At 47.8% G+C, this 22,488-nt stretch overlaps 1 protein-coding gene across 4 annotated transcripts in view; it reads right to left on the bottom strand.

Annotated features, from left to right (window-relative positions):
- Positions 1-22,488, bottom strand: part of ARHGAP44 (Rho GTPase activating protein 44) — a 209,525-nt gene that overhangs the window by 80,376 nt on the left and 106,661 nt on the right. For all 4 annotated transcript variants that reach the window (XR_009006260.1, XM_057535554.1, XM_057535553.1 and 1 more), the window contains exons 8-15: positions 17,138-17,206; positions 14,847-14,928; positions 14,279-14,406; positions 8,285-8,396; positions 7,791-7,872; positions 4,072-4,152; positions 1,143-1,256; positions 444-535 (exon numbers count right to left, since the gene is read on the bottom strand). Coding sequence is in view for 3 of the 4 variants with exons in the window: in XM_057535554.1 (XP_057391537.1) it covers positions 444-535; positions 1,143-1,256; positions 4,072-4,152; positions 7,791-7,872; positions 8,285-8,396; positions 14,279-14,406; positions 14,847-14,928; positions 17,138-17,206 (760 nt within the window). In the remaining variant the exon portion in view is untranslated. The remainder of the gene's footprint in view (positions 1-443; positions 536-1,142; positions 1,257-4,071; positions 4,153-7,790; positions 7,873-8,284; positions 8,397-14,278; positions 14,407-14,846; positions 14,929-17,137; positions 17,207-22,488) is intronic.

Consider the following 22,488-nt stretch of genomic DNA (forward strand, 5'->3'; position numbering starts at 1 on the left):
AATATGGAAAGGAGGCATGACTATTGCCAAAAAAAAAAAAGTTCATGTTCACCTCAACTCCAGGTTCATCCTCTGCATCTACACAGCATAACATCTCTTTTCTTTTCTGCTTCAGCATTTCATGATTGACAGATTTAAAGAAACTATGGTGTAGATGTTAGACCAATAAAATCTGAGGGTATGGTTAGCACAGCACCTTCAGGCCAGAATGTCCCTTGACCAGGGATGAGAGTAAGAAGCTGCCATGACTTGACCCCATTCCTGAGTGGTGTGTGTGTGTGTGCGTGTGTGCACGTGTGCTTGTGTGTAGGAGGATTAAAAACAAACCAAATATACACACACCTGTGGCCAGTGGTACTCAAAGGTTTCAGAGGTTCGGAACTCACAGCGACACTCCCATTTTCCACAGAAGCCCACTCCCACACCCGGATGCTGCCACGTACCCCCGGGGAAGAACCAGTCTGCGTGCTGGATGATGGGCTCGATGATCCCGACGATCTGCAGCGAGACCGTGGTCATCATTTCCGTGATGTTCCTGTGAGCACAGGACAGAGCGGGGCAGGGCGGGGTGAGCGGCCAAGGCAGGGAAGGGGCCCCGGACCAGAAGTCTGAGAGCAAGCATCCTCTCAGGAAGGACCCTTCACCTTTTTGAACCTCTCTCCCCCTCTACGGAATGGAGATACCCCAGGAGTCCTCCCTACAGGAGACGAGCAAGTAACATACTCAAAATCGCCAAGTATGAGGCACCTTTCAGTGTGAGGTATGATTCTCATAACTGCCAGATTCTTCCTTTTCCCAGCTCTGTTCTCCCTTTTGAGACAGCCCTCTGTCCCTCACACGCTGGGATGTGTGCTGTTCACAGGGGGCCAGGGAGGCCTGGAAGAGCTTGCCGTGCCTAGTGCTGACCCAGATGAGCTCGGAGAAGACCCTGACTGCAGGCCTAGCTCTGCGGCTACCAATGGGAAAGATCTGAAGAACGCTGGGTCTCCTGCTGAGTCTAAAGAAGGAGCAGGCCAAGACAGACATATGACCTGACACATACATGAGGCTGGTGGTTATCCGGGGCCCTGGTCATCCCGCCCAGGCCCCAGCAGCCCCCTGCCCCCAACGTGACCCACACACCCCTTCCTCCCTGGACTCACCCTTCCGCTTGTGGCCACAGCAAGTTGGGTCCTAATACAATTGCCATGTTACTGGGAGTCATCTTGTTGACATCTTGATATTCTGAGAGTTTGGATAAAAACTTGATCAAGTATCTGAAAGGAAGTGAGAAGGGCCAGGTTTAACAAGGGCTCAAAACCAGCCGTGGTCCCCCAGCACCGGGTGGAAACTTCTCTTACTGATAACAAGATTCATACATCCTACAATATAATCAAGACGTGTACGTGTCAGGACATGAGAACGCTCCAAAAACAGACGGACTCAGCTGTCACTCGGCTAGCTGTCAACATTTGCTTCGATTAACCCTGGCCAGAAAAATTCTCCATCTTTCCATTTGACCCACTACACAATGACTGAAAGTCCTTCCTGCTTTTCAAACCTCTGTCACCTGCCATCCTCCCTGTGTGCAGAGGTGAGAAGCAGTGTGTAGGTGTCACTGGTGGGGACATTTACATGCTAGGGGTGGCGCCCCCTGGGGTTAACCTCAGTGGGGCTCTGAGAGCCAATGAAGAAAAAGTTAAACCTAGACTTAGCATGTGGCCCAGCAATTCCACTCCTAGATAAATATGTCCACACGCAAATGTGGACACAAGTGTTCCCAGCAGCATTATTCACCACAGCCAAAAAGGGGAGACCACCCACATGTCCATTAAGGGATGAACAGATGAATCAAATGCAGTCCCATCCAGACAATAGAATACTATTCAGCCCTAATAAGGAATGAAATACTGACACATGCTACCACACGGATGGACCTCAGAAGCATGATGCCAAGGGAAAGAAGCCAGACACTTTCTTTCCATGTTGAATGGTTCCATCTCTATGAAATGCCCAGTGCAGGCAGACGGACACAGGACGTAGATGAGTGTTTGCCAAGGACTGGCTGGGCAGAAACGGGGAATGACTGCTACTGGGCACAGAGTTTCTCTTTGGGGTGATGAAAATGTTCTAAAATTAGACAGTGGGGATAGCTTCACAGCTCTACAGATTTACAAAAAGCCACTCGATTGTACACTTTAAAAGGGTACAATGGTATATGAATTGTATTTCAGTAAAGCTATTATTTAAAAAAAAAATCAGTAAGTGAGCTGTGCACACATGAAGCACAAAAAGAGCTCTCATCAAACCACACCAAACCTGCCAGGCTCCACGGAGGCCCCGGACTCTCAGTTACACAGGTGGCGGGTCCAGTCCCGTTCTGCCTGGACGGCAGTGAAGTGGCTTCTTCAGGAACTGCTGGCTTTCCTTCTGCCCGCGGAGCGGAAAGACCACAGCGGCCCCGAAAGCTGCCACCGGGCCACCTCTACCCACAGCGTCTCCCGCAGCGTCTCCTGCCACTGGGCAACCTCTACCCACAGCGTCTCCCGCAGCGTCTCCTGTCACTGGGCCACCTCTACCCACAGCGTCTCCTGCCACTGGGCCACCTCTACCCACAGCGTCTCCCGCAGCGTCTCCTGCCACTGGGCCACCTCTACCCACAGCGTCTCCTGCAGCGTCTCCTGCCACTGGGCCACCTCTACCCACAGCGTCTCCCTCCAAGAGGCCACACATGCCGGGACCAGGACGTGGGACCTGAGCTGAGTCAATCCACGGGCTGGCCAGTGGCCTAGCAGCACTTGAAGAGTCATACCGATCTGATTCTTGCTCTTGGGATTTTTTTTTCAATTTTGTATATATAAATTGACCAATTTAAGCATTTTAAAGTGTATAATTCAGTAGCGTTAAATACTTTCACACTGTGATGCAACCATCACCACTATCCATCTCCAGAATTTTTCATCACCCCAAAGTAAAACTCTGCACCCATTAAATGACAGACCACCTGCTGCCCCACCCCCTCAAAGCCCCTGGCAACCACCATTCTACTTTCTGTCTCTATGAACTGACTACTCTACGTACCTCTTATGAGTAGAACTGTTCAGTATTTGTCCTTTTGTGTTTGGCTTCTCTCAGTTAGCGTAAAGCCTTCAAGGTTCATCCATGCTGTAGCAAGAATTAGAATGTCCTTCCTTTTGAAGGTTGAATATTGCATTGTATGTGTACTTTGTTTATGCATTTATCCATCACTGGACATTTGGGCTGTTCCCACCTCTTGGCTATTGTGAATCACGCTGCCATAAACACAGGTGTACAAAATCAAGCCCCTACTTTCAAAATCTTCTGGGAATACATCCAGAGGTGGAATTGCTAGGTCGTACAGTAATTCTATGTTTAAGTCATGAAAAGTCGCTCCTGGGATTTTTAACAGGAAAACAGAAATAATCAGGCAGATGGCAGCAGGAGCTGAAGCTGAAAATCTGCATCTAAGGAAGCACCCAGGAGAGGGGGAGGACCAGGGGCAATGCTGGCACAGACGAAGTGATGAGGAAGCAGAAGGTGGGAAGGGGCAGAAGCCCGGGAGGGAAAAGATCTGCAGGAGCAGCAGGAAGTGAAATCCTGATGGTAGCAAGAAAAGTAAGAGACAGACTCGTGGAAAATCGCTGGTGAAAGGTGGAAACCACAGAATATTCTCCCAGCCTCTTCTTCCTGCAGCCTAGCTCCAGGACACACCTGCCAAGCCCAGCTTCTCCGCAGTGTCCACGGGCACCTATCTTTACGATAAACCCCCGATATCTGGAAACAGCCTGCATTCATCTTTGCTCCTTGCAAATCAAAGAACTTAACTGCATTAACCAACAGCTGGTCAGGTAGCCTGCAAAGTCTCACAGCCCCTTTTAGTCTGTTTCGTCATGTGCAAAACGGTAATTCACAGCCTCCCAGGGCTGCTTGAGGTTGAAAAGAGACCCTGCATGTTAAGCATGCTTTGGACACCATATAACACCATGCCTGCCAGTGACCACGCCTTTTGGCCCGGAAACGCGTGTCTGAGGCTTAAATAACCTTGACCCAGTGTCTCCAGGGTCCACTCACCGGATGTTGTTGTAATTGGCCTTGGGCAATTTTTCACAAGCATTCCACAGAGCCTGGAGCCTCTTGTCCTGCTCCTGGATGCTGGGAAATTAACAGGAAAAGCCATTGGTTGAACACGAATCGATGAAGTCCCACCAGGATTCATATTCACCAGCCATCGAAATATTTGAGAAAAAGGAACCAGACGTTGTTAGTGATCGATCGTATCAGTAAACTATTATCATTCAAATGTTTGGTTCTTATTATTTCCCCCTCTAAGGTCTCTTTCTGTCTTGCCTGGGCTGTTTGAACAAAACTTCCCCTACACAGGTCACACGGCCCAGGTGAATGGGTGCTGGGGCAGCAGGTGAGGGAGGAGGGCAGAGGCCAGACACCTGCTCTGGAGTGGGCAGGGCCGTGGTGTCATCAGGAGGGCGATTCTGTCACAGCAACAGGACACCAAAAACAGGTCAACCCCACTTCCACACCACAGTGGCAGCTGACTGGCCAGTTCCACGGGTATTAGTTAATGCACATTAAGTGTCTTGTCATCTGGCACATAATAGATGCTCAATAAACACCTTCTGAACAAGTAAATTACATGAACTCATACAGACATAAGGACATCTGACCCTTGAAGACATAACTCAGAGATGGATAATTTCCACGACCAAAGGATTCTCTACTCTACAAAAAGATTTGCTCTAAGGGTTTCTTTATTGATAAACCCTGTAAGGATTAAAAGAAATTACTTATAAGACTATATTTTTTAATTTACTTTTCATGAAAACCTACCTCAAGGCTGACACGGTTAGGAGGGCCTTATGTTCAAAGAACCTTTTCTCGGGAAAAACTAAAAAGCAAATGCCAACAGGGAGGCCCAGCTCTGACCCTTTGACCCGGGGCCCAAGGCAGGGCAGTGGCCATCGCTGGGTCCCCAGAAGTCCCCCCTCCCATCCTGACCCAGGCAAGAAAAACTCCCTTTTCCACTCCTCAACCCTTGAAAGGGCAGATACTGCCAAGACCTTCCCTTCTATAAAAATCAACACCCACATACTGAGGGTCTCCCGTGTGTCAGGCAGTGTCCCAAGGGCTGGGAAGCAGGATGCAATCAGAGGAGACCGTTGCCTCCCCCGCCTGCCCCACCAGCCCAGCTCACAATCTAACCAGCTACCCAAACACAGCCTCGAACCCGCAGATCAGTTCTCCGCAGAGAAGGAACACCGGGGATGGGACAGATCCTGACTGCCAGCTGCCTGACATCCGGGTGCCAGGAAGGCGGGCCCGAAGAGTCAGAAGGAGCCCACCAGGCAAAGGTTTCGGGGGAACAGTCGCATGGGAGGGGATGGCCAGCACGAAGAGGGAGAAGTCCTGGGAGTGACGGGAGCCTCGGGCCTTCCTGCCGCCTCTGGGCTGCTCGGCGGGGTTCCTGCATGGAAACACTCAGCACACGTGACCAGCGAAGTCCCAGGCCACCTTGCCTGGCAGATCCCTCACTAGCGCTCCCGCTGCTTCCTGCCAGCCCCCACCCCGACTCCTGGTTAGCCCAGCGCGTGGCAGAGTGTCCCTGAAGGCCGAGCCCCCGTTAGGGTGAGTGTGGCTCTTTGGTGAGATTCAGCTTCACCAAAGGTCAATGGTTATCAACCCAGTAGCCTTGGGAGCTTTGAAACAAAGAGAATTAAACCAGAATCTCTGAAAAGGAGGGTCAGGCATTGAACCTAGGCATCTTTTAAAGCTTCACAGGCGACTGATGCACACAGAGGGTTGAAGTCGGCTGTCCTGGGCAAAATTACCTTCGTTAGAGACTGTGGCCCTGATGGCTGCCACCACCATGCCCAGAAACTTCACGCACAACACGTGTCTCCTCCAGGGGCAGAAAGAAGCCTTCGCTTTCCCTTGGTTCAAAGACCTGAGCTCTCTGAGGCATCCGCTCACCCCTATTTCCCAATGGAGCCCAGCTTTGTAAATCATCGGGAACGGTCCCTATCTGACCCCGAAGCACCGGGCTGCCCTCTCCTCCTCCAGCTTGGTGTCATCAAGACCACCCACACATTCAGTAAATAAAAGGGGCAGTGTCCATCAAGACATGTCCTCACTCATCGTCATCCCCAGGACCCCCGTGTCATTCTAGAGAGGCGTGGAGTGCCGTTAAGCACGTGGGTTCCGGAGCCGGACTCCTTGGAGTCAAATCCTCATCCTGTCATTTATTAGACGGCAAGTAACCTGCCACGAACACCTGCTCTGTGACTCGACTTCCTCATCTATAAAATAGGGAAAACAGCACAACCCCCTTCATAGGGTTGTTGTGAAAATCAGATGAGTTAAAAACATATAAGGAGCTTAGAACGATGACAAGCCTCTAATAAACACTCAACAAATGGCATCACCTGTGATTATTAGTATCATCGTGGGCTCTCAAACTCACTTTCCACCACGAGATGCAGGAATACCAGGAAGTCAGCCAGCCTTTTAAAATGCATCATCTCTATTCTACCTTGGATAAAAAAACCAGAGGTGTGCACGGTAACCGGAGCGAGCTTTTTCTAACTCTGCACACGCCAGCCTGGCTTCACCTCCAGGTCAGCTGGGTTCTCTTGCAGCCCCAGTTCTTACAGAAGCTCATACACACTCCAGCATCCTTTTGGAGCAGCTCAGCTGGCTGCTTTTCACTACTAAATCCCATGACTAGAGACCCCCAGAAATCATCCTTTCATGGGCACTGAGCTCAGTCCTCCCATGAAATGTTCCTCGTCCTCCTGTATCTTTTTCTCCTGGACCATCTCCACCCTCATCTCTCACAGCCTCTCTCTGGTGCCCATTCTCCTGTGTCCTCCCTAGCCGTGTCCATTTACTCAGTAAAAACCGATTCCTCCAAACAGTAGCAAAATCAGCTCTTACTTAGGGCCAAAGAAAATACATAATACAATCCTAATCACGAATCAAGTGCGGAAGGAAGCCAGGAATCCCACGCTTCGGAGCTACACAGGTGACATGGCTGGGGCATCACCTGCTGGGCACCAGCCCCCAGATCTCCATACTCCCATCTTCCCGATGCACGACCAGGGTCTGGGCCTCATTCCTGCCACCTCCCTGCTGAGGCCCCCCTCCAGGCTCACCTTCAGGAAAGTGGGATGGTGTCCACTGCCCAGACATTGTATTTTGATATTAGTTATTCGTTAGTTGTTGTTAATATTTTTTGCCTATTACAGAGGAGGGTAAAGACCCCTGTCACCACTCCCTTGTCCTGCTCTTTTCTCCAGAAGGAATCACCCCCACCCACCAGTGTGAGCCTTTCCAGAACCTTCTTTTATGCAGTTACACATTTATAGAGGCACTCCTAAAATTGTATTGTTTTGAGGGTGTTGGGTGTTTTTTGTATTTCTTCTTTTTAAGACAACAGACTATCCTGTAGGTTCTTGTTAACTTTAGTTCACTCAAAATTAAATCTTCGTATCTTTACACGTGAGCAGGAATAGCTCTACCCATTTTTCGAAGTGCTGCCGGGCATGTGAGAGTGTAGCTATACCGTATTTTATTCGGTCATCCCCTTCTGCTATTCAAGGTGACCACGCGACCAACACCCTGGTACACACCTCTCCGGGCACACATACAAGCCTTTCCCCGTGACACATACCAAGAAAGGGATTCGCTGGATCCCAGGTGGCATGCTTTCACAATTTCAATAAAGACTTCCAAAAAAACCACAACCCAGAAGACACCCCGAAACGTGCTGTACTCACTTGGAAGCCTGAATCCACTCATCATAGAGCTCAAAAGTCATCAGAGGTTCTGGCAGCTCCCGGAGGTAAGATTTCAAAGCTCCTGGACATGAACACCATACGGTCCGTGAGCCACTGGGACACGGCAGAGACGCACGCTACCAGCCAGCGTCACCATGGGGGCCACGTCCAGGGACGGTTCCCCGACCCACGTGACAAGGTCACACAGTGGCTGCCACGTGACCAGATCCGAGGCTCTGGCGCGGCCGTGGGCCCTGGGCTGGTGATCACACTGGCCTCCCCCTTCATGTTCCCCACCCTCGCCCCTTCCCCCGGCAGGTGGGAGATGGGAAGGCCTCCCTTCAAGGGCCACAGCCACCAGGGCTCAAGCGGGGTCCTGAGCGGACATGCCTGGAGCATGCCGGGAAGCCCGTGGCTCGAGTGGCCCCGACACGCGGCCGCACACCCTCCACGCCCACCCCTTCCCCCGGAGCCCCTCGAGTCGCGAGGCTCACCTGCAATGGCGTGGGGGTCTGCTGAGCACTCCTGCACATCCACCACGCAGCAATCCAGCGCAGCCTTGAGCTTCTTCAGCTTGGACGCAGATGGGGCTACTCGGAAGAGGCCCTGCCGACAGGACAGAGGGTCACAGGACAGCCTGAACCTCCAAGGCATGAAAGCAAAACGGACAGGCAGGGATTTCCCTGGGGGCCCAGCGGTTAGGAATCCGCCTGCCAATGCAGGGGACACGGATTCGAGCCCTGGACCGGGAAGATCCCACATGCCGCGGAGCAACTGAGCCCATTCGCCACAACTACTGAGCCCGTGAGCCACAACTACTCAGCCCGTGAGCCACAACTACTGAAGCCCACGTGCCTAGAGCCCGTGCTCCACAACAAGAGAAGCCACCACAGTGAGAAGCCCGCACACCACAACAAAGAGTGGCCCCCACTCAACGCAAGTAGAGAAAGCCCGTGCGCAGCAACAAAGACCCAACGCAGCCAAATGATAAATAAATAAATTAATTAATTAATTAATTTAAAAAACCTGACAGGCAGCCGACCCACCCCGTTCCTCCATGATCTCCTAGGTGCATGCTTCCCATCACCGTTTATCGATATTGGAGCAGCAGGACCCAAGCCTCGCCCACAGCTGTGTCCCCAGCGCCTAGTACGGGGTGACCCAGCGTTCTGGTTCAGTAAGTATTTGTTGGATAAATGAACCCTGGGCACTTCGACTTCCTGTTCTTGTGTATTTAAGATATATTTTGGAAAAACAAAAACACTAATTTGAAAAGATACATGCACCCCCAAGTCCACAGCAGCATTATTTACAATTGTCAAGATAGGGAAGCAAACTAAGTGTCCATCAACAGATGAACGGATAAAGAAGACGTGGTGTATATATACAACGGAATATTACTCAGCTGTAAAAAGGAATGAAACTGTGTCATTTGCAGCAACATAGATGGACTTGGAGGGTATTATGCTAAATGAAATAAGTCAGACAGAGAAAGACAAATACTTTCAAGTATGATATCACTTATATGTGGGATCTAAAAAATACAACAAACTAGTGAAGATAACAAAAAAGAAGCAGATTCACACATACAGAGAACAAACTAGTAGTTACCAATGGGGAGGGGCAATATAGGGGTAGAGGATTGAGAGGTACAAACTATTAGGTATAAAATAAGCTACAAGGATATACTATACAACACAGGGCATACAGCCCATATTTTATAGAGACTATAAATGGAGTATAACCTTTAAAAATTGTGAATCACTATATTGTATACATGTAACTTACATAATATTGTACAGCAACTATACTTCAATTTTAAAAAAAGGATATATTTTGGAGAAAACTTTGACCGAGACCTGGTTAGCGTTGGAGGTCTAGGAGGTGGACGCATGCACAAAGGTCTACAGTGTGTGTGTGCACCTGTGTCTCTGTGTGTGTCCGTGTCTTTGTGTCTGTCTTTGTGTGTGTGTGTGTGTCTTTGTGTATGTGTGTGTCTGTCTTTGTGTGTCTGTTTCTTTGTGTCTGCGTCTTTGTGTGTGTGTGTCTGTGTCTTTGTGTGTCTGTGTGTGTCCATGTCTTTGTGTCTGTCTTTGTGTGTGTGTGTGTCTTTGTGTGTGTATGTCTTTGTGTCTGCATATCTCAGGAGGCACAGGGCTACACCTTGAGGAACTCATCAAGGCCATGCCCTCAGGGGATGGGCAGACTGGGGGTGGTTTACGAGAGAGCAACGCCTCCGCCTCCTGCAGCCCCTTCGTGTTTTATTCTTAAAGTTACTTTTGAGTCATTGTCACCTCTTCCACGTGAACCACTGCAAAAGTGAGCTACTGCCGTATAAAGGGAGAAGGAAGCCAGGGGCGTGTGGAAGGGGAGACGCGAGCAGGTCAGAGTTGGAGGGGAGCCCCCAAGTCACGGGGAAGGTAGACGCGGGTTGAAGACCCGTTGGTTTGTTTCACCTGCTCAGCTCCTTGAATTCTATGATGCAACCCAGACACTGAGACGCTGGCAGGGTCCCCCTTGCTCCTTTAACTGTTTATGGCCACTCAGATTTCCAAGTTCCTTCAGAAGAAAACATTCCTCATCCGGAACACTGAGTTTTCTGCCTGCTAAGACTGCTAGCCCCCTTCTCAGGACAGGGTATGTCAGAAAAATCGATGTCCAAAGCTCTGTGGCACCCCTGTGAGGAAGCCTCACGAGCACGTTTGGACCAGTGCATACGTAAGGCTGCTACAGCCCAAAAGCAGGCTGCACATGCATTGAAGGAGCGGGCGAGACCCTCGTCAAGCCACGCCTCGGTCCTGGGGGGAGAGCAACCACACCCGGTGATGGACGGAGTCAAAGCGAAGGGGGCAGAGATTTCAAAGAGAAGCTTTTAGATTTCTGACCGTGTCACTGAGATGGCTGCTTCATGCAGTGACAAACACCGGGGGTGCAGGAGTGGGAGGGTTGTTAAAATAGCTTGTGAGCCCAGTTTTCGGGGCGTGAGAGGAAAGTCTGCATGGAAATGTTGAAGACGTGGCAGAAAACTCAGGAGTGGAGCCCACAGGAGGACGAGAACCCTGAGTCCTCACTAAGGTCGGGCGAAGCTCTCAGAGAGGGTGATGGCGCTGCAGCAAAGACCAGAGCGAGCGGAGGGCAGGGCCGGGCGGTGCAGATTCCCCCCGATGCTGCCCTGATGCTGCCGGCAGGGGAGGGGGGGACCCAGGAGTCCAGGGAAGAGCTGGTTTCAAGGACGACTATGTTAGCAACTTCACAGGCAGTGATGGCCAAGGTTGCTGGACTAAGTCATGGGAAGTAGCAGTGGGGATCCCTGGGGACCACTGAGGACAGCTTCAGCCCAGTGGTGGGGGCAGAAGAGACCAAAAAAAGAAGAGGAGTGGGGGCTTCCCTGGTGGCGCAGTGGTTGAGAATCTGCCTGCCAATGCAGGGGACACGGGTTCGAGCCCTGGTCTGGGAAGATCCCACATGCCGTGGAGCAGCTGGGCCCGTGAGCCACAACTACTGAGCCTGCGCGTCTGGAGCCTGTGCTCCGCAACGAGAGGCCGCAACGGTGAGAGGCCCACGCACCGCGATGAAGAGTGGCCCCCGCTTGCCGCAACTAGAGAAAGCCCTCGTACAGAAACAAAGACCCAACACAGCCAAAAAATAAATTAAAAAAAAAAAAAAAAAAAGAGTACTGTTTAAAAAAAAAAGAAGAAAGAAGAGGAGTGAGTGAGTGAATGGTGGTGAGGATGCAGGAGCAACAGATGATGAGAGCTACTTTAAGAAACTGAGTAGCACAAGCCACTACGGAGAACAGGGTGGAGGTTCCTTAAAAAACTCAAAATAGAGTTGCCATATGATCCAGCAATCCCAGTCCTGGGCAAATATCCAGAGAAAACTCTAACTAACAAAGATACATGACCCCCTACGTTCGTAGCAGCACTATTCACAACAGCCAAGACATGGGAACAACCTAAGTGTCCCTCAACAGATGAATGGATAAAGAAGATGTGGTCTATATATACTACTCAGCCATAAAAAAAAAATGAAATAATGCCATTCGCAGCAACATGGATGGACCTAGAGATTATCATTCTAAGTGAAGTAAGTCAGACAGAGAAAGACAAATATCATAGGATACCACTTATATGTGGAATCTAAAAAAATGATACAAATGAACTTATTTATGAAACAGAAACAAACTCACAGACTCAGAAAACAAAGTTATGGTTACCAAAGGAGAACGGGGCTGGGGGAGGGATAAATTAGGAGTTTGGGATTAGCAGATACAAACTACAATACATAAAAGAGATAAACAACAAGGTCTACCGAATAGCACAGGGAACTATATTCAATATCCTGCAATAAATCATAACGGAAAAGAATATGAAAAATATATATGTATAACTGAATCACTTTGCTGTACACTTGAAACTAACACAATGTGTTGATTTATAAATCAATGATACTTCAATAAAAATACATAAAATAAAAAATTTAAAAAAAGAAATTGGGTAGCATAAAACACAAAACCAAAGTGCAAGGGAAGGAATATAAGGCTGTGGTTGGATTGAGAGAAGAGATTTTTCTAGGCTTGGGGCAACCTGAGCCTACTTGTTATTAAAGGAGAAGAGCTGAAGCAAAGCTGGGGGGTGGGGCGGACAACGCAAGTGAGAGTGAGGCCTGGTGAGAGGCGGAAAGGTCCAGAAAGAGCAGGTGGGAGAGTCAGGAGACAACACAGGAGAAGTCGGAGGACCTGATCTTCCAGACCCTGTTCACACTGAGTAGGTATGTGAAGGCAGCAATAAATTCTTTTCACTTTTTTATAGAATAATATTGTACAGTTACATTTAGAAACATTCCTTATCTTTCAGAGACACACACACTGAAGTCCTGCAGATGCAATGACAGAATGTCTGGGATAGGCTTCAAAACGTCCAGGCAGGGGCTGGGGTGGAAGGTGAAGGTAGAGATGGACCTGACTAAGCCAGGCGATGAGGTGCAGTATCTTCTCTTCCGTCTTTCAGTTTTTCCATAATTAAAAACAAATGATGGGGAAAGAATAGGCCAAGTTCACCTCCCTCCATGAAACCATCCCTCAGGGGCTGAAAAGACCTTACCATCTTTTCATTGGTAATATACATGAAAATGCCTGGCACTTAAAATGGGGTCAAAAAACCCATTTATTCCCATCTCCTCCAAATAGCTGAATCTAAAACACACCTGGCTTATAGGGGGCAGCAGACATACAGTTTCAGCGTTCATCAGCTTCCCCTGCTTCTGCCCCCTCCCTCTCTGCCCCCCCCCCCCGCCCCCCCTGGACCTAGTGATACTTAGAGTGCCTATGGATTGTTTTGAATGAATCAGGTTTATGTGACAGATGCTAGACTCCTCTCCCCTCATAAGTTCATAAGCCCCCATCTCACTCTTTTATACTTTGCTCAGTAATAAATGCCCTAAATAAATATTGATTGGCTGATCAGATCAAATGAAGATGGAGTAATGATTTTTAAGTTGCCTGTATAAGAAGCCAAAGATGAGGTCTATCTCCCAGGAAAACATTTACACAACAAGAAAAACAAAAGTCACCAATGTCTCTTTACATGTGGCTCATATGAAATGCTTTCTAATGTCTGTATCAATCATATTTTCAGGATCTCTATAAAAAGGTTAGGATCAAAAATGTTAAAAGGTCTATTTTGTCAATTAGAGAAAGAGGAGGCGGAGGATCAGAGGGGGAAGGAGGGGGAGGAGGAGGGGGGAGGAGGGAGAGGGGAAGATGAGGGGGAGGAGGAGAGGAGGAGGACAGGGAGGAGGGGGAGGAGGAGGGGGAGGAGAGGAGGGGGAGAAGGAGAGGAGGAGAGGAGGGGGAGGAGGAGGGGAGGAGAGGGAGGAGGGGAGGAGGGGGAGGAGGAGGGGGAGGAGGGGAGAAGGAGAGGAGGGGGAGAAGGAAGAGGGGGAGGAGGAGAGGAGGGGGAGGAGGAAGGAGAGGAGGGGAGAGGGGGAGGAGGGGAGAAGGAGAGGAGGGGGAGGAGGAGAGGAGGGGGAGGAGGGGAGGAGGAGGGGGAGGAGGGGAGGAGGAGGGGGAGGAGGAGAGAAGGGGAGGAGGAGGACAGGGAGGGGGGGAGGGGGACAGGGAGGGGGGAGGGGGAGGAGGACAGGGAGGGGGGAGAAGGAGAGGAGGGGGGAGAAGGAGAGGAGGGGGGAGAAGGAGAGGAGGGGGAGGGAGAGGAGAATGCCCCAATCACGTTACAAATGCAGAAAGAAGGGCCAGAGCGGGGCTGTAAGATCCTCATGTCCCGCAATCCCCCACTGTCCCCGGAGAGCGAAGGCTCATGGGAGAAAGCAGGACCGGTTTGAGGAGGGGCAGCTGTACCGCGTCTTCACGGGTTTGGGTTTGTGGGGCTGGGCGAGGATGGTAACAGAGGGATGAGGAGACCCCAGAGGCTGCATGTCGCGGACGAGGAGACCTGCTCAAGGCAGAGCTCGGCTGCGCCCAGACCCACCTCCTCCTGCATCCCACACTCCAGCAGCATCGTCACACACGCCTCGATGGGGAAGGCAATCTCCCGGCCGCTGATCAGGAGGTGCTCCTCCAGGGCCTTCCCGAAGGAAGGTTTCTCCACCCAGGCCTCTGTGGGGGGGGAGCGGAGCAAGAGAGGGGTCAGTGGAGGTCACCCATGTGGGCATCTTCCCTTCCTCTGCTCACACTGATTCTCCTAAGGCTACCAAAGACACGGAGCCCAGCTGAGTCTCCATTCTTGTGGTTTTGGGGGATGATGGGGGGGTGGGTGGAATGGACGGCCAGCCCATGTGAGCAGAGCTGGTGGGCTTCCTGTCACCCACGCACCTCCACGCATGCCCACGCACACCCGGCTCATCCCCGTGGGGCAGTGTGTGTGAGTGTGCTTGGCTTCACTGCCGCTGGGGCAAGGCGCCTGCTGGGGGAGGTCCTGGGGCTCATCTAAACGTGGCCCTGCTCAGGGGGCAGCAGGTGAGCCAAGCACAGGGCACCAGGCTTCTCTGGGAAGCAGGTTGCCCAGCCTCCCCGGCCCAGGCGAGGTCTGCACTCACCCTGCTGTGCTTTTATCTGAGGCAACACAGCCTGCAGGAGCGTCAGTGACTTCCTGTGGTACTCGGCCTGCACTTCTATGAGCTGAGGAAACACAAGAGCGAGCATTACCCTTTGCTGAAGGGTGGGGAGCACAGGCTGCCGCGCCACTGGGGTGCCCGGCACGGTGCCCTGCTCTCTCCTCCATCCACCCGCGATGATGGGCATGTGTCTCCTTAGCCTCTGTAGCAGGGGAGTGATCACACATGGAAGTCTGGAAAGCAGGGCAATCGGGGAGGAAGACAGGACACCCCAGAGCTGAGCCTGCCCTCACCGTCGCCCCACCTAGCGAGCACCCCGCCCCCAGTTCTCCCGGCAAAAGGCACCGAAGAGGTGCAACAATGAAAGTCTATAAATGGAGAACACATTCAGAAATCCGTGTGTCTATGACATGGCGCTAAATGCCACGAGCCTCCATATACCTTGATTTCTGCCAAAACAGTTCAAGACATAACTGGTCAGAAAACATGCTTGCTCCACAATCCTCTTCAAGTATCTTGGGCGGTAAAATTGCTTTGGTTATCGTGATGCAGGCCAAAGAACAAAGTCCTTCAAGATGTTCTACTTTGCCCATCTCACTACTAAAAAAGCTGCTGAAATGGTGATAAGAGCAGAGGAAAACCTGTGAACAATAGTCACTTCATTTATTTTCTGAATCTCTACCTCCTCCTCCTCCTCCTCCAAAAAAAATCACGCATGTGTGAGGGAAAAGGTGGGAGTCATTCTGCTGAGAAGTCTGGTGTGAAGAGTAGCTACTGTTATCCCCAAGGAAAACGAAAAGGGAATTTTAAAAAAATCAGAATGTTGCAATAAATGGTACCCAAATGGCAATCAGGTAAGCTAATAACGCCTGGAATGTCAACAATGTCATTCGTTTTAGAAACTCTAAAATGAAATATTATCTTCACAAGTAAAACTGATGGAACATACTTGAAAATTACTGTGCGCGGGCTTTCTCTAGTTGCGGCGAGTGTGGGCTTCTCATTGCGGTGGCTTCTCTTGTTGCGGAGCACAGGCTCTAGGCATGTGGGCTTCAGTAGTTGTGGCATGCGGGCTCAGTAGTTGTGGCTCGCGGGCTCTAGACCGCAGGCTCAGTAGTTGCAGCTCAAGGGCTTAGTGGGATCTTCCCAGACCAGGGCTCGAACCTGTGTCCCCTGCATTAGCAGGTGATTCTTAACCACTGCACCACCAGGGAAGCCCAATCCCACTATTCTAAAATAAACTTTCCAAGTTGGAAGAAATGCCTATCAGCTCAAGAAACTCTGGCCTTCTCGGCCACTGATGCCCGTGCAGGGAGAGTACTGACGGCCCACAGCTCCGCCCCACGCTTAGCAACACATTTAAACTTCTCAGAATTCCTCCTCCTCTTTCTTCCCTTTACCTTCCTTCCTCTTCTGTTACTTCCTTGACCATAAAGAGATGTTTTGAGATTTGAGTTTCATTCCCAACTTTAAAAGCAGGTGAGCTTAACTGGATTTTTCATTTGTATTTTTTCTTCTCAAGTTTCGTTTTGTTTTTTTTCCAGTTGCTTTGTATTTTCCCTGGTAAATAGCCAGGGTCCTAATTATTTGGGCCCGATCATTCAAGTACGGATGACTCAGACCCTGTTTCTCTATCTCTACTCTCTAAATCTGCTCTCATAGATGAAAGACAGGCAAACAGGCCGTATCAATCCTCGTTTACCTACTTGCCACCGTCTTGGGCAAAAATCTAGATTAAAAAACAAATACGCGCCAGGTGGGGTTTTCTTCTTCTTCTTCTTCCCAAGTTCCTTACTGATGATAGGTTCAGGTTTCTCAACCTTGGCTCTGCTGACATTTTGGGGCTGGATTATCCTCTGTTGTGAGAGTCGTCCTGTGCATTGCAGGATATTTAGCAACAAACTTGACCTCCACCTCCTGGATGCCTGTAACACCTCCCCTCAATGGTGACAGCCAAAAATGTCTCCAGACATGGCCAAACCTCTGCTGGAAGAGGAGACAGAATCACCCCTGGTTGAGAACCACTGCTGTAGATCACCGAGTTGCAGTCATCTTCATGGATGAAGCTGAATTTTATTCTTGGGCTTTTGGAGAAATCCATACAAGGAGAACCAGAAGGCAGGATTTATTCACAGGTGGAACAGTCAAAGCCCCATCCATTCTCAGGGCGTGCTCGATCCAGGGGTCCTCAGTTTGAGGCCAGCGTTCCTCCCTGTCCGCACCGTGATGCCTGTAAACAGACTTCAAGCAGCCTCACCTTTCTGGACCCTTACCGTTTGAAAGTAGTTTGCATAGTCAATTTCTTTGGCCACAAAACTGTACATGTCAGCCGACAGTTGGTCCTGTAGGGGGTAAAACACAAGACAGACAGTGGGTCACGCAGGAGTCTAGGCATCACAGAAGAAAGAGCCTTAACCGTGGTTGATCTCATTTTTCATAACACTTGGCAGATTACAAACTTTGCCCGTGGACGTTCCCACATTTCCCAACCACGGCTCTAGAGGATGAATAAGCGGGAAAAGAACACCTATGCCAGTGTTTTCCCAGGGCGTTTATTTAACACGTGGGCTACAGCGAGAGTTAGGAAAGCTGGTATGGGGGAGTGATGTGCAAATTACTTCCCTACATCTCTGTGGCAGGCACCACCGTCTGAGGCAGCCCCGCCAGGTACAAACTGTGCTTCTGCTTTCCTCGTCTTGCCGTTTCTTCCCTTTGGTGAGGCTACCTGCCTTGCGCTCCTTCATTCTCAATTCTGACTGGTTGATCACCAGCATATGGGAAAGAAACAGAAACACACCAAGTCGCGGGAAGCTGGGTAAGACAGGTGGGCAGGGGAAGGACTGCTGATTCCAAACTTGGCAAAACCTGGACTCGTCCAACATCACACACAAATCTCATAGTGTGGACAGTCCTCCACCACTGAGCTTCCCATGGGACCGAGAACAATGGCTGAATGCTGTGTCTGGTTCTGGAAAGTGTTCCCTCCAAGGAGGACAATTGTCTGTTTCACAGAAACACTCCCTGCAAGGTGCGATAAAAGTGCATCTTGAGCGGATGTAGACTTTGTCAATAACCGTATCTTTGAGCATGTCACACCTCTAAACTTGTGTGTGCAAGTCATGTGATCTCTGACATCCCTCCCTATTTGGTAGCCTTGAGGTAGATCTTCAGAAGAGATGCTTAGTTAAGGAGAAAAGAGTCTATAGTTCAGGTTGAAGTAACATGAAAATATCACCCCAATGCTTATAGCAGCACTATTTCCAATTGCCAAGATATAGAAGCAACCTAAGTGTCCACTGATAGACCAATGGATAAAGAAGATGTGGTGTATATACAACGGACTACTACCCAGCCATGAAAAAAGAAAGAAATCTCGCCATTTGTAACAATGAACAGACCTAGAGGGCATTATGCTAAGTGAAATAAGTCAGACAGAGAAAGACAAACACTACATGATCTCATAGGTGCAATCTAAAAAACAAAACGAAACGAAAACAGACTCATAGATAGAGAACAAACAGTAGCTGCCAGAAGGGAAGGGGTTGCGGGGGTGGGAAAAATAGGTGAGGGGGATTAAGAGGTGCAAACTTCCAGTTACATAATAAATAAGCCTTGGAATGTAATATACAGCACAAGGAAGATGGTCAATAATATTGCAATAACTTTGTATGGGGACAGATTGTTACTAGACTTATCGTGGTGATCATTCCATAATGCATGCAAATGTCAAATCATCATGTAGCACACCTGAAACGAACATGATATTGTATGTCAACTATATCTCGGTAAAAAGGAAGAAAAAAAAAAAAACAGCACAAGAAAGCTGACCCAGATGCCGAAGGAATTAAAGCAGGCAACTACATGATTCAGGAAGAGCATTCTGCATCAACTGCAATAACCTCAGCAGCCTCTCCAGCTGCCGATTAAGCTGTTCTCAGTGAGCACGGGGATGGGAGGAGTAATCTGCTTCCTTTTCCAGTATCCTTGACAGGCAAACAGCCTTAAAGCATTCTTGTACACAAGACAATAGAACCAAGATCCCGATTTCACATGAGTAGCTACCAAGAGTTCAAGGTAACTTTCCCAAAGAATAAAAGGGGCTCTAGGACCACCCACCTCAGCTCCCTTCCACCAGAGTATCCCTACCATGAATGCCTGATCTGTCAAAGGTGCAAGAGAAAGTGGTTTTGTTGGAACTCAACCTTGTCTGCCATCCCCCCAGCAGCCTTGGTCTGGAAACATCCATCACCAGCCTGACAGGCCTAAGGGAGATATTTCAAGTCAGGGAAAGACAAAGGGTGGAATGATAAAAATGGCTCGGCAGACAGAGGAAAGGAAGGGAGCCTCGGAAGGGACTAAATGCCATATCAAATCACCTTCAACGACTCAGCAGACGATCTTAGAAAAGTCGGGCCAACTGTGTGTGCCCTCAGGAACACGACAGGATTTTCTAAAGGTACAATCACATTACCGTCTTAGGAAGTTAACAATATAGACTCCAAGTAAGCCACACAAGTGAGAAATAAAAGTGGAAACTCGAAATCAAATTTCTATTCATCTAAATAAATAAAATAAATATTGGGACTTCCCTGGCGGTCCAATGGTTAAGACTCTGCGCTTCCAGTGCAGGGGGCCCGGGTTCGATCCCTGGTTGGGGAACTGAGATTCCACATGCTGCACAGCACGGCCAAAAAATAAAAATAAATAAATATTAATCTAAATTATTTATAATTATTAATAAATGTTATTAATTAAATTTATTTTATTCATAAATATCAATAGAATAATATTTTAAAAAATAAATTCCCATTAATCTAAATCATTAGTGAATTTTCTTTATAAAGGGGGAAAAAAACCTTCCATTAATAATCACCAGAATTTTATGTATTTAAAAAATCATTTGTTTTCTGCTTTTGCAACAGATCCATACTCAAAAAAATACGAAGTAAGAAAACAAATTCACCTGTAATCCCACCACACAGAGATAACTGTGCAGAGATAACCACTATAAATACTGACATTTGCTCATTTTGTACTTATTTTAATCAGTCATATGATTGCCTGGTTTACAAAAAATGGGATCAGACTGCTTGGTAGCTCATTACCGCCCCCAGAGAAACATGCTTTCTATTGGCCATGACATTTACTGTATGAATGGACTCTGTTTCTGTTGCCGGTTATTGTGTTTCTAATTTATCACGATTATAACAACGCTTGAAAAAGCATCTGTTTATACAGTTTTCCACCCATCTCTTGATTATTTCTTTGGATAAATTCTGCAGTTAAAATTAATTCTGATTGTATAATTCCTTAGAGTTAACTTTAAAAATATTAGAAAGATAATTATGAGTTGGGAAATTAGATCTTATGCATTATACTGCTGAAAGATCAGAAAGATCACCATTTATACTACGAGGAGTAATCCATGAGTTTTGTTTGTTTTCTATAATAACCATTTAATTCTGTTCAATCACAATCAAATTTAGAGAGGAAATTTAAATAATGTTTTTAATTTGTATTTTTTGATCAAGAGCTTAACTTTCTTCTACCTTTATTACCTATTTGTGTCATCCACTGTCAATTCCTTGTGACCCTGAGCACCTATTTTCCTATGAGAGTCTTCATCTATTTCTCATTTATAAGATTTCTAAGAGTTTTTTAGATTGATGAGACCATCAGTTTTATCAAATACTGCTAATATCTTCCCCAATTTCCTGTTTGAAACTGTAACTTTTTTTTTTTTGGTACTGCATTTTTCTAGGGCTTCTGTAAATAGTAGTATCTATGAAATTTTTCTCTTTACAACTTCCTCCTTTGGTAATCTGCTTGGTGCTTTTCAACCAACAATATAAATATCCATATATATATATTCAGTAGAGAATATGACATTTAAATCTTTAATAAATTAGGAATTTATTTTGGTACTTGTATCAGATACAGATTTCTTTTTTCAAAGAACTAACCAAATGTCTGAGAATTACTCATGAATAGATTGTCCCTATGGATTAGAAATCTCACAGATGAAACTTCTCATATACTTGGATTTTGGATTTTCTTCTGGCTGGGAGGCCTTTCTTTTTTTTTTCCACTGATATATTTATTTCTTAAATAGTACCTATTTTAACTATGTATTCTATAATATATTTTAGGAGATAATAATTCAAAGCTCCAATAATTCTCCCACCATAACTTTAGAAACTTTTTACTACCCTTTGAAACATTTATTGCAATTTACCACAATCAAAATACTACAGTTGTAATCAAAATAATTTTGGGAAATTCAATTTGTATAGTATTAACTCTTCTCATCTAAAAACACCTCTCAGTTTTAAAAAGCCTTCTTTGATTTCCTTAGTAATATTTTATAATTACCCTACATTACAAAATGCTATGGTAGGATTTTAGATATTTCTGTTGTTTAAAAAAAATCCCCAAGATATTTATAAATACTAGTCTCTTAAGTACTTTTTCTTGGTAAAAAGTGAAACCTTGATTTTTACTGTTGACTTCTGGTTTCCTATTTGGCACGTAGGAGCTCAGTCCTAACAAACGTAAAGAGCTGCAAAAAACTAAAAAATCAACAACTCTTTTTAGATCCATCAGAGAAGTGAGGGTACAGGGCAAACCACTGCCCCCAAACCAGAGAGACAGACAGCGGAATACGAGAATCACAACTTACTGGAGAAGAAATCCGGGAGCAGAACCTCCATAGTTTCAGGAAACCCTGAACTGTAATTGACAAACCGCAGGAGGCTCAGGGCGGACAAGTCTGAGAATTAAAAACTCCAGGGAATGGGGGAGACCTCACGCTTTTGCTGAGTTACGTTCTCACAGTGAACATCAGAGAAAAACCCTCTTTGGCTTTTGCCAAGGGGAAGAGGAAAGGTACCATTTTGAAATGTACTAGAGCATTCTACTCTTAACAAGACCTACCCTTAGGAGAAACTTTTTTTTTTTTTTTTTGGCCACGCCGTGCGGCTTGTGGGATCTTAGTTCCTCAACCAGGGATTGAACCCGGTTCAACCCCATCTCCCTGTTCATCCTAATCACAGGGCTACAGAATGCTTCCCCGGCTCCCACACCTGACTACTACATCACTAAAGGCCTACTTACCTCAGTTCCCTTTACCCAGTACACGTTGTGTCCACCTTTCGATAAAACTTGCAAGGCAGGGCTTCCCTGGTGGCGCAGTGGTTGAGAATCTGCCTGCCAATGCAGGGGACACAGGTTCAAGCCCTGGTCTGGGAGGATCCCACATGCCGCGGAGCAACTAGGCCCGTGAGCCACAACTACTGAGCCTGCGCATCTGGAGCCTGTGCTCCACAACGAGAGGCCGCGACAGTGAAGAGGCCCACGCACCGCGATGAAGAGTGGCCCCCGCTTGCCACAACTAGAGAAAGCCCTCGCACAGAAAACCAAGACCCAACACAGCCAAAAATAAATATAAAATAAATAAATTAATTAATTAAAAAAAACAAAACAAAAAACTTGCAAGGCATACTAAAAGGCAAAAACACAGTTTGGAGAAACTGAACAAGCATCAGAACCAGAGTCAGATGTGTCAAGAATGTTGGAGTTATCAGGCTAGGAATTTTTAAAAATATGATTAACATGCTAAGGGCTT

Source organism: Balaenoptera acutorostrata, chromosome 20, assembly GCF_949987535.1.
Source record: "Balaenoptera acutorostrata chromosome 20, mBalAcu1.1, whole genome shotgun sequence".
NCBI lineage: Eukaryota > Metazoa > Chordata > Mammalia > Artiodactyla > Balaenopteridae > Balaenoptera > Balaenoptera acutorostrata.